The 12,995-nt window shown below is 36.2% G+C and overlaps 1 protein-coding gene across 6 annotated transcripts in view; it reads right to left on the bottom strand.

Moving 5' to 3' along the window:
• Positions 1 to 1,250: 1,250 nt before the first annotated feature.
• spon1b (spondin 1b) overlaps positions 1,251 to 12,995 on the bottom strand; it is a 78,629-nt gene continuing 66,884 nt past the window's right edge. For 2 of the 6 annotated variants that reach the window (XM_067436073.1, XM_067436070.1), the window contains exons 10-16: positions 11,998 to 12,073; positions 11,252 to 11,437; positions 7,660 to 7,830; positions 7,387 to 7,554; positions 5,720 to 5,884; positions 5,346 to 5,609; positions 1,251 to 2,953 (exon numbers count right to left, since the gene is read on the bottom strand). In XM_067436073.1, coding sequence (XP_067292174.1) covers positions 2,784 to 2,953; positions 5,346 to 5,609; positions 5,720 to 5,884; positions 7,387 to 7,554; positions 7,660 to 7,830; positions 11,252 to 11,437; positions 11,998 to 12,073 — 1,200 coding nt within the window. In that variant the 3' untranslated portion in view covers positions 1,251 to 2,783. Of the gene's footprint in view, positions 2,954 to 5,345; positions 5,610 to 5,719; positions 5,885 to 7,386; positions 7,555 to 7,659; positions 7,831 to 11,251; positions 11,441 to 11,997; positions 12,074 to 12,995 lie in introns of all 6 variants that reach the window. The other 4 variants (XM_067436072.1, XM_067436069.1, XM_067436071.1 and 1 more) reach the window with 3 other exon arrangements.

Raw genomic sequence — 12,995 nt, forward strand, 5'->3', positions numbered from 1 at the left:
TGGATGGCCATAGGTCTGTTGAAAGCTCTATAATAAATGCAGTCCATTTATCCAAGGTGCTGAATGTGGAGGTCCTGAGCTGGTGTGATGCTGGTGTGGTCTGCATTGTGAGGCCGGTTGTGAGGATGGTTGAATGTACTGCCAAAAAGATTATAACTTTTGTCCCAGAGGCGTTCTGGTTTTACCAATATAGACTAACTAGCCTACTTTAAACCTTGAGTAGCTTTCAAATCAAGCAGACCAACTGTGAAAACGTCACACAGACAGTCTCATTAATATTCATAAGACAAACGCTCATAGCAGGATTCTTAAATCCACTACTTGGGTCGTACTTTCATAAGCAAAATATAAAGCTTCAGCGCGTGTTACCATGACTACCAAGCTGCTGTGTTTGTTTGGCCCAGTTTAATTAATTTTTGTGCTCAGTGCTAGCCAAGACATGATATGTGTTCTATCAATAAATTGCCTCCATGTTTAGGAAGAGAGGACAATCTCCTGTTTTTAAGTAGGCTATAGTGCCTCTGGGCCGTTTACCCAACACTTGTCAAGTGAAATAAACGTTGGAGTGTTCATAAAAGGTTTAAAAGGCGCGCGGTGTAAAGTTCAAACCTAAAAATGTGCGTTTGCCGTGTAACAGCTCAGCACTCGAGCTCGACGCTTATAGGCCTACATATGGCTTTTACTAAAGTGAAACAGGCTAAAACTTAACAAGTTTTACTAATAAATTACACATCCTTGCTTGCTTGATAAGATTCATCCAACTATTTAACGTTAGTCAGCTGTCCATGGCTATAAACTCTAACTCAGTATGTTATACAATCCTAAATTAAGAAAGGATATAGCCTTAAGCAGAAAAATCGTCCTTGATATTTACACCATATCCTGCCTGCAATATTATAATGCTGTTCCCAACCCACGACTTTCTTTTGTCTGAGAAACAGAAACAAGACGTCAGACAATGACTCGAAGAGATTGTCAGTGCAATTCTGCATAAGAACATGAGGATTAAAACTTGACATTACTTTAGTTTTTGGCTCACCTATTCCTCATCCTGCAGCCGAGTTTGTCGAATAACTGAAATATAAACGCACGGATGCCACTTGGTGACGAACTGATGATGATAATTTTGTAGCGCAACTTCAGTCTCTGTCTCCCCCTAGTGCTCACATGAAAGAACTGTCCTAGATCAACAAATATTATTCATTAAAAACAGCGTCTAAATGATTCGTTTCAATAAGCAATTCAAACCATGTAGTCACATAAACTTTTATTGTAAAGATTTATTCCAAAATAGCAGTAATATTGCAGAGGAAGGGATAAGTGAAATGAAAAAAGGGGAGAGAGTGAGTGAGAGAGAAATGAAGAAAATCCACACTTGACTTTGGTAAGACTTTTTGAAGCTAAATATACCAAAATTCCACAATAAAAGTAAGAAAATGTCTAATTTAAATGCCTTCGGTCCTTACAGACAAGTTAATATTTTACATTAGCCTCTTATACATCTAATAATGCAATAAAAAGTCACAATCTATTTTCAACTCCAAGTTAATACATCACTATTTATAAAATAATACCAAAAAAGTTGAATGTTATGCTTACCTGTGCTTTTTAGTTCAGGAATACAATGTTAAACTATCCATAGGCCGGCCAATGCATCTCTCTAAGCCTGTATTCATTTGATATTTTCCGACAAGTCGTTGAAAAAAAAAAAAAACAATCCTCTGTCCTCACCAAACATTTGCTGTCCGAATCAATTGGGTATCGATTGTGGGTGACCCACCTTGATATCGCTCAATAGAGGCGGCGTCAAAAGTGAAATGCTGACGGTAAACTCCCCCGTCTTCCTTTACAAACCGAAAATGAGATTGAAAACCATGGCTGTGTCTGAAATCGCATACTCTCTAGAGTAGGTACTTATTTTAAAGTAAGAATTTGTGCACTGCTGAATCTGAACAAAGAACCTTTTTTCCACTACAAGTAGCCTTCAGTGCAATGGAAAGATTCTATTGATGTTAAAGTTTCTTTATGGAACCATTGATTCCAAAAAAGCGTCTTTATATTTAAAAGTGTACTTTGCAACCTCTAAAAAAGTATGTTCTAAATAGTATGCATTATAATTCTTATGTAGTATTGTAATATCCTACAATATCAGTTACGTCGCTTCACTCACATTCACAAACCCTCTCCGGTGGCCTCATGGGATAGTAAAGTGCCCATTGTATGCACACTTGCCAGAAGTGGTAGGTCATCTGGGTACTTTTTGCCTACTCTTATGCGAGTACTGTGAATTCGGACAAATCTTTTGTCACAGTGTTTTTCGCCTACTATATAATAGGGAAGTATGCGATTTCGGATGCAGCCCATGTTGTTTTTTATTTTTTTTTCATTATTTTTTTTTACAGGAATGCTACGTATCACTTTTGACCCCAATAATAAGGTGGTTGTGCATAACAGATGAAAGGAAAATGTAATTATTGTTAAAAAGAAGAAGTGCACACTGATGTTTTAAGTGAAGTTTGTACTGAAAAGTGTCGGTTATACATTGATACAGTATATACGCCCGCTAAGGCGGCATCTAAAACTAATCACGGATTACAGGCCTGTTCCACGTGTGTGTTACACTAAAATCCTACAAGCTGTAACTGGAACACACATCCCTTGCCAGTCCCGCTTCTGGAAACCCTGGGTTAAAAACTACGCTGTTTCTGCCGTATTCAGCCTCTTTAAGGGCTGAGTTTGTGTGTGTTGTAGTGTGTGTGTGTATTACAGTGATAAAGTCACTTTTAGCACGGGTGCACATTGCATGCACGGATCTCCCTCTTGTTTTTGCAGTGGTTGGGCTGTGAGGATTTACGTTCTCCCTTCTTCTTTACGTTCATCACACGTTCTTGCATTCCCCCGCCGCACGGCTTGGTACACTCCGTCCAGCTGGACCACGGGCGTATCGGACAGGCTGTTGGAAGAGAGTAAAAGAAAATGAAGGTGGGGTTTTGAGCAAGGGCGCTTACATCTTTGATTATCTAGCAACTGTGGAGTCCAAATTATTTTGTACAATATATATTGTGTATCAAATAAAACATTTTTAGTGTGGTATATTTGCATTCCAGTCAACAAACTTCAATAACTTTTTCCATTTTCATTTTTTTGAAGTGCTTTGACCTCAGCAATAATCAGCTGAGTTCATTTAAAAAGAGACATTATGTCTGTAAGGGTCTCTAAAGGGATAGTTCACCCAAAAATGAAAATTAGCCCATGATTTACTCACCCTCGAGTCATCCTATGTGTATATGACATTCTTCTTTAAGACAAATAAAGGTTGAGTTATATTAAAAAAGTCCTAGCTAATACAAGCTTTATAATACCAGGGATTGTTGTTCTGTTTTTGAAGTCCATAAAAATACATCTGTCCGTCAAATAACGTGCTCCACACTGCTCCAGGACATTAATAAATGCCTTCGGAAGTGAACTAATGCGTTTGTGTAAAAAATATATATCGATATTATACATATAAAGTATCGATAATATAGATATATGTATATAAAGCAATGTTTCGGCTGATCGCCTTCCGTATTAATTTTATGGAAAGTGTTGAAAGTGCCTCTGCAGTTCAAAAGCTTACGCTACCAGGTACACTGGTCAGACTTCGGTTACACATCTTGAACTCCATCCAAATCATGGGCTGATTTTCATTTTTGGTTGAACTATCCCTTAAAGTTCAAATAGTGCAGTTTCTATGCTCAAAGGGGGGTGGCGGTTACCAAGAGCATTTCACTTCCTCTAAAGAAGGTGGCGACCAAAATAAAGTGTCAAGAATGAAGATTACCATTGTCCTCCACAGATGATGGGGACAGCAAAGTTAAAGGTGATGTATGAGTGTGTGTGTTTGTGTTTGTGTGTGTGTGTGTGTGTGTGTGTGTGTGTGTGTGTGTGTGTGTGTGTGTGTGTGTGTGTGTGTGTGTGTGTGTGTGTGTGTGTGTGTGTGTGTGTGGTCGAAATGAGTTACAAGACCAGAGAGACTTCCCTTGCACAATGAGCCTGGGACATCCACTACATCACCATCTGTGGCCGTACTGAATCACTTCATCATATGCTGACAAGACGTGTGTGTGTGTATGTGTGTGTGTGTGTGTGTGTGTGTGTGTGTGTGTATGTGTGTGTGTGTGTAAAAGATGCTCTGGTTTAGGGAGAGTGGCAGAGCTTTAAAATATGTGATGTATTGATCGGAGCAATACGGAGGATTTACAGGGACTTTAGTTAAACAATTTGATTAATATCAAAAATATTAGCTCTGTTCCAAAACATAGTAGCCTGCTTTTTTAAGGTGCATCCTATATCTCATTGAGTTGTAGTTCAAATATCGTTGGGGTGAGTACGTTTTTTTTTATTTATTAATCATTTCATTATTCAGCAATGTGTTTTCAATTCATCAACATGACAGTAAAGACATTTATATTACTAAAGATTTCTATTTAAAATAAATGCTGTTCAAAGAATCCTGAAAAAAATGCTCAAAAATGTTAAGCACAACACAATAATAATAAGAATTGTTGCTTGATCAGATCAGACTATTAGAATGATTTCTGAAGGATCATGTGACACTGAAAACTGAAGTAATGCTGAAAAATCAACTTTGCATCACAGGAATAAATTATATTTTTTTATTATTTGTGTGCATTATTACTTCTCTGCCTTTTACTAGGTTTTGGAATAGAGCAATTACCAGGTTCCAGGAAAAATATACAAAGGAAATTAATGTTCAGTTAAGAGGGCAACAAGAAATGACATTTGCAACTAATTTTACTATCATAATGTAACAAATTTCTGTATAAAATGGAATATTCAACGAGAAAAATTAAGGCAAAATTTGATATTATCCTTTGTAAAGTGGTTGGATTGAAAAAATGGGCATTTTATATAATCTTGATGTATCCAAATGGTAACTTTAAAAACAAAATTTTTATTTGAAATTTGCAATACTTTTGCCTTTGATCACAAAACTTTGGCATTCCCCAGAGAGACTTTGCGTTCTCTTGCAAAAGCACTCAAATATAGTTTTTCTACCCACCTCATCTACCCATCATCAGCTATAAGCCAAAACAAAGTTATTACATTTTGATAAAAGTTTGCAAAGACAATCTCTTTGGATTAACTTCCACTGACGGAGCTTTTCATGCAAAGTAACACAAGGAAACGTATAGAAAATAGGTCAAATTTGACTTCAGGTTGACTTTAAAGCCAGATTCAGATGCACAATCCATGAGTAATTAACATAATTCCTGCTTCCAGGAACAATCTGTTGATAGACAGCTATATTTGCAATAAGTAAATACTAAATAATTCTGGACCTGAGCTCTCCTCTGCCACAGTCTCCCTGCTCTGTTTTGCTCTCCTCCTGTCTGAAGTTTCCTGTCTCTTCCTCTTGTCGCTGGTGCGGGAGCCTCTCGTGCACTTGCGAATCTTGCATTTCTTCCTCTGGACCGTCTCGGGGCAGGCCAGGCCCCCGAACTGAGGCTCTAGCTTGACCATTCGTGAGCGGATCATGTGACCTTTCCCGCAAGACTTATTGCACTCGGACCACCCTGACCACTCCGACAGCATGCAGTCTGTGGCTGGAGGACGAATTAAATTAATTAAAAAGGCAGCATTTCACCCATCTGTGCATGTATTTGGTGTGTCCCCATTTTGATAGCAAGTAAAGGTGTGTGTGTGTGTTACTCACGGCATTCAGGATACATGCACTTTTCAACCTGCTCGAGCTCGTCTGGGCACATGCTGGGCTCTACGGGCGTCTTCAACATGCGCTGGCGGGCACGCATGCCCACGCCGCAGGACACACTGCATTCTCCCCAGTCTGACCACGGAGACAGCATACACACCACTGCATCTACAGGGTTAGTACAACATTACACAAGTTATCAATGGTTACTACTTTTATATTTGTAATTCATATTTTATTTGTACATTTTTACTACATAGCCAGTCAAAGAAATTATATTTTAAAATATTTCTGAAATAGAGCATTCGACAGACAGACAGACAGATAGATAGATCTTCTCATAGATAGAATTTCTCACCCACTATAGATTAATCATATTTAATTAATCATAATGGCAATTTTTTTTTAGATAGATAGACAGATAGATAGATAGATAGATAGATAGATAGATAGATAGATAGATAGATAGATAGATAGATAGATAGATAGATAGATAGATAGATAGATAGATAGATAGATAGATAGATAGATAGATAGATAGATAGATAGATAGATAGATAGATAGATAGATAGATAGATCTTCTCATAGATAGAATTTCTCACCCACTATAGATTAATCATATTTAATTAAAATTATTTTGATTCACCAGTCAGATTTAATTGACAGAAAAAAGCATAATTATTACTATTATTAAACATAAATATGCATAAATGAATAAGATTTTTGCCATGATGCATACTGGTTTTCTCACCCAATCATATTTAAGTAAAAAAAATGATTCACTAGTCACATTTACTTGACAGAAAAAGTATTTTATTATTATTATTATTTAATATGCATGACTATATAATCAAACAAACAAATAAATAAGAAAAATGCAGCTTCACCAGTCGCATTTACTTGCCAGAAAAAATATTATTATATTTGCAGAATAAATAAATAAAATATATACATTATAATTGTTGTTGTTGTGATGGCTGTTAAATTACACAATATTATAATTAACAACAAATGTAATATTTAATCTTTATTATGTATAAATAAAAATGAATGAATTAATGAATATATTTTCAGTCTACTGTACTGGTATTTATTTATTACAATTTTCACTATCTTAATATTTACATATTCAAATGTACTATTTATTATATTTTATTTATTATTATATATTATAAAATGTATGTATTATTATTTATATATAAAATATTGCAATGGTACACTGAATTACTGTTCAGTTTGAAGCGTCAGCAATTGCAAGTTAAAACTGAAATGGACAGCCTTTATCAACTTCTATTTACAAATTTGAAGATTTATTATTGGATAAATAAAGGTCATATTATGAGCTATGCATTACTTCACAGTGCATTTACAACCTGCTATGTCTTACCTTAATAACAAATGGTGCAGCCAAATTAAGTACCGACTTAGTGACGAGTATTTACAAAACCCCAAGTGTGAACTTGACGCCTCAATTTAAATGAGACCTTATGAACGGCTGGTGCAGCCTGACCCGGGGCAAGTGACAAGCAGGTCTAATTAGAAATCGACTAGCACCAAAGAGGAATTCTGGTAATGAATCAAGCTTGGCGAAGCAAGGCATCTTGCCTGGCCCATGAGGGGGTTGTTGGATTGAATTGACTGAATTGACATTTTGTGGCTTCATACTTACTGCACTCAGGCATCATGCACTTCTCTGCCTCGGCCAGCTGCGCTCGACAGGGCGAGCCATCAGAGGCTTCCATCTTCATCATGCGCTCTCTCCTCCTCATCCCCACTCCACAGCTCACGCTGCAGGGCTCCCACTCACCCCATTCGGTCACCACACAGCTACTGGGCGCTAAAACACACACACGTGTCTAACATTACTGGTGTAGGCTTTAGGATAGTTATTTGACACTGAATGTCCATTAAAACATGAACACAGCATACGTGTATGACTTACAGCAGTCCTCGTTGACTGCACACTTCTCTGTCTCCTCGGTTGGCAGTGTGCAGCTGGAGCCGTCCTCTGGGAACTGCTTGACATATCTCTCTCTGGACCTCATGCCCATGCCACATGAGGCGCTGCACGGAGACCAGCTGATCCACTCTGACATCATACACGTGGACGCCTCTAGGGAACAGAACGCCGTCATATGCTAGTGAGGTACAGTAGGGCACAAAACATACTTAAAAGTATACTCCGAGAATGAATGGACACATTTGACTGAATGCATGTTTCTCGTTATCTTAAAAAACTTTCGACTCAAAGATTTATGCTTGAATGCTCGAAATGTACTTTGTGGATAAAGAGTTCCTTGACAAAAATATATTTGTAATTTAACTGTTTAAAAAGCATCTCAGTACGCACCCCGTGAAGTGGGCTGAGAGAATGTGCTATGAATTATATTAAGTATAAGTGGTAAGTTTGCAACAGGCTAATAAACTAAACGACTCAACAAATGTGTTTTATTATAATTATTATTATCACGTTATATACACAATATTTAATGTTAAATAATAATAAATTATTTAATAATAAATTATGTAATAATTAAGTATACTGTGTCAGGAAAAATGCAATTGTGATTACCATAATTTTTAAAATCATACTATAATTATCATAAAATGTAATATTTAATGTGAATTATTGAATAATAATAATAATAATAATAATAATAATAATAATAATAATAAATATAATCATGGTATTAGCATGATTATTATTATTATCATCATTAATAATAATGAATAAGGATAACAAAATCACACAATATTATAATTAACAAAAAAATTGATATCTAATGTGCAGAATTTAATATTAATATACTTACCTTATTACATTTGCAATAAGAGTAATGAACTATATTGTCAAAAACATTTTATTGCAATTATTATTATTACTGTTATTGTTAAGTAGAATTTTATAATAATAATGAACTGTTTATTTTCATTATTGTAAAAAACTTTTTATTAAAATTATTATTAATACTATTATTATTATTTTAATTATACAATATTAAAATTAACAAAAAATGTAATATTTAGTGTACAATTTAATAATTATATACTTAGCCTACTATGTTTGCAATAGGGTAATGAACTAAATTTTTAGAAAACTCATAACTTTAATAATGTTTTCATTATTATTATTATTATTATTAAATTATACAATATTATAATTAACATCAAATGTAATATTAATGTGTAGAATGTAATAATATTAATAATAATAATGAACTATTCTGTGATTATGATTACATTTGAAAATATTACAATCAACATCAAATGAAATATTTAATTTGTAGAATTTAATAATAATATGTATTGTATTATAAATAAATTGGTTTCTTTAATATTGCTGGCCATCTCCTACTTGCATTCTTTATTATGATAAAGAAAATATGTAAGAAATTCACTCTTCACTATATACAACAACCCGATGGCGTGACCTGCTCCTATAATCCTCTTTCTTTACGTATACCGGACTGTAAGATTACAATCCTTCTCTATCCTTCTTCAATGCTGCCATGCTCCACAGTTCATCTTTCATATCTTCCACCTTTCTCCCCTTATAAAGTGCTGACAGATGTGATCAAATTGACCGATCCAGCCGTGCTTTATCTCACCTCAGCCGTTCCAATTATCTCTAAGGCAGAGCTTGTAAATAGATTTGTTATCAGACGGGATGGATGAACTTGGGGCGACTCTCCATAGATTTGTCTCCAGTGCGGAATTGCAGAGCTCATTTGGGACGTGCAGCGAGCGCTACCTAATAAAGCAGAACTAAGTGAATCATTAATAAGAGCTGTAAATAAACGTGGCCCTGATGGGGTCCCCAGAGGCCCCAGTGTATGCCTGTCAACGGGATGGTGGATTATCAATCAATGCAGGCACCTAACGGCCTATTAATTAAAAACAAAGGAGACTCTACGCAAAGCAATGCGAGTTCTATTAATCAATAGCGAGCGATGGTGAGAAACAACAGCTTTCGGCGTCTTTGAAAGCCAGGCGTCAGAGTTGACAGGATGAAGATGTGATGTGGAAAAACAGACGGATCAGAGGATGGAGAGGTACAGATGAAGTAGACGGATGGGTTGATGCAGATACGCTGACAGACAGAGGAAAAAGAGAGAAAGTCACCAGCAAGCCAGCTGGTGAGACAGAGCAACAGACAGATTTAAAAAAAAAGAAAAGAAAAGAAAAAAAAACATTGTAGGTGCTGGTCTTTTTGTGGTTATTTTTGCTTATTGATATTGCAATTTGAACTGGAATGCGTTAGAACATCTTACATTTTTGTTGTTTTGATATCAAGATTAAAAGAACAAGAATAACTCAAGCTAAATCAGCAGATCTCATGCGGAATAGCAAAAACAACAAACTATGCCTGTCTTAAAGTTAAAACATGTTTTGCACAACAAAAAGTTTGACTGTTAATAGAAAAGGTTACTCTTGAATGACATCCATGCCTGTTCTCTTAAATCAAATAAAGGCCTTTTTTAGTAGACAGAAATAATTGGACTGAATCTGGTTCTTTTTGCATTTATTGTACTTCAAAGTGGACCTATTTTTGGTCATTTCTATGAAAAAATGCAATATTTTTATACAATAATACTTTTATTAGTATACTCATATTAAAGACCATGGAATATTTTGACTATTTAGAACATTTTAATATTCTATCTATCTATCTATCTATCTATCTATCTATCTATCTATCTATCTATCTATCTATCTATCTATCTATCTATCTATCTATCTATCTATCTATCTATCTATCTATCTATCTATCTATCTATCTATCTATCTATCTATCTATCTATCTATCTGTCTATCTATCTGTCTATCTATCTATCTGTCTGTCTATCTATCTATCTACATTTTTTTTTGCCATTATGAATTATTCACTTTTAAGCAACTGGGCGGAAAAGTGAAGACCTGTTTATAGAACATACAGTGCATAAGGACTATATTTACCTGAATTTGTGGAAGGCCATGCAGCAATTTTGATTTTAGTTTGATTAGTTGTGCAGCCCTTACAGTTGTATAGACACACAGATTTAAATAACGAATGATTGAGCCAACTGATCGAACGGCAAAACATTATTTGCAGTTTAACTTACCAAGATTTTACACTCTGACCCAAATGGCCAACCAACCAAAGTGCAAATGTCCTATCGATTCTTTTAAACGATAAACTGCAATTTATGGTTTACGGTTATGGTTTATAGCGTCTACGTCTCCAATGAGGGAATCGATACCTTGGTCTGCTCAAGCAGATTGCGAGCATAAAACTCCACAGCAGCAGTTTGAGGTCGGATAAGGCTTTCTTAACCTTGAAATCAGAGGCCTTGCATTTCTCTACATTACTCTCTGTAAAAAGACTATCAATTAACAACATACTCAGAGCCGAAAAAAAATAAAATCTTTTCTCCTCCATTTATTCCCAAGCACCTTCCTTCCTGGCCCGCTCTGAGATAGCGATCTCAAAATCCGCCAGCCACAAAGGCTTTTATATGTGCTGGAGAGCTGGAGACCAGCATTATCTTGCTCACCCTCCTCGCTGCAGCCTGGCCCCATGCAGGGCTCAAAATCTTGGGTGTGCAAGCAGGGCATGATGGGGTCCAGCTGCGCTTTTAGCATCCTCTGCCTCATCCTCCGACCCTTATCGCAGGTGGAGGAGCTACAGGCCGACCACGGAGACCAGTTTGAGTAGATGCACGTCTCTGGAGTGTTGTCTCCTGCTGAAAAGTAAGTGGATTCGTGAAAAGATTCACGGTTCATGAAAAGCAGTGACAGTTTAGCAGGGCATTTAATGGGGATTCTGTAAGAAAAAAAAGGCTTTTCTTTGTCTCTTTGTATCTTCCTGCCCTTGTCTCTTTTTTATTCCTCCCAGTGGTGCTATCAAAACATTCTCCGACTAGCCTGACAGTAACACTGGAGCTGGACTAATGGCTGCTAGTAGGGCAGAAATGATGCTCTTTAGTTTTAAAAGAAGCAAGTCTAGCACCGCTCCACATTGTTCATTCCAGTCCTCATCTCTCCATTCCTGAAACTCTGGAGGGAAACCACAGGTAATTATCTGGCACAGTGCATTAGCCAACAAACATAATTGAAGTGCACCATGGTAAAGCATATTGTTCTTCTTCATCTTCTTGTTGTTTGACTTAAGCGTGACAGAAGGGACATTGGGAGGTTTACTCTAAAATACCTGCTGTCCGCCTTGTTCATTAAACTGTCCGGTGGCTATGTTTTTAAATGAGGTGCTACAAATTGGATAAGATAGCGTAGCCATACGCACCATCCTCCTTCTCCTCCTGAGCAATATCAGCGACGATATCGTCTATGGTGTCGGGCACGGTATTGCACTGCTCTCCCTGCGGATTGGAAGAACATGGATCAACATCACAGCGACCTGATAAGATCCACCATTTGCCATCTGATCACTATCACGCTAAGCCCGGCGTAAAAAAAAGAAGAAGGAAAAAAAAAGGAAAGATTCTCCGGGGGCAGATGATTGTAAACTAGCTGGCTAGAGGCAATCCCACGCTTTTCCCCACTCAAAAGCCTTGAGATGAGATTCTTCCCAGCTGTGAGATAGAGATGAAACATCTGGTGTGGAATATTAAGTGTTCTGGATCATGCCGATAAGTTCCAGAATGGATTATTTTAGAATCGAATCCTCCAAACACTGTCATTTGAAGGATAACAGATGTGTTATGAGCGTTGCGGAGTTTTCGTGCATCACGACTGCTTGCCTTGACATATTTTTGTAAGCAGTTGCCTTAGTTTGTTTAGCAAATGGACTTTTATGATTCAGCAATTCAAGGTCAGTAACCACATTAAACAACACAGCTGTTCATGGTGAATATTAAAAAAAATATGGTCCAATTTAGCCAGAAACCAGGGAATAGGCATTAACAGATCCTTTAAAAAAAACATACTCAATGTTATGGCCAATAACCGACAAATATAAAAATGTTGTATCATTTTGTCTTAATAAATGACAAATAACACACCCAAAACTAAAATAAATAATTTTAAATGCAGCAAGTGAATTTAGGCGTCAAGATATAAGTATAAAGTATATACATATAAAATATTGTGTTTTGAAAGATTAATTTTCTTTTTAAATTTATTTTCATATGTAATTTATTCCTGTGATGGCAAAGCTGAATTTTCAGCCTCATTACTCTTCAGTCTTCAGTGTCACATGATCCTTCAGAAATGCTGATATGCTGATTTACTGCTCAAAATTTTTATTATTATTATTATCAGTGTTAAAAAGAGTTGTGCTGC

Source organism: Pseudorasbora parva, chromosome 25 (assembly GCF_024679245.1).
Source record: "Pseudorasbora parva isolate DD20220531a chromosome 25, ASM2467924v1, whole genome shotgun sequence".
In the NCBI taxonomy this organism is placed as follows: Eukaryota; Metazoa; Chordata; class Actinopteri; order Cypriniformes; family Gobionidae; genus Pseudorasbora; species Pseudorasbora parva.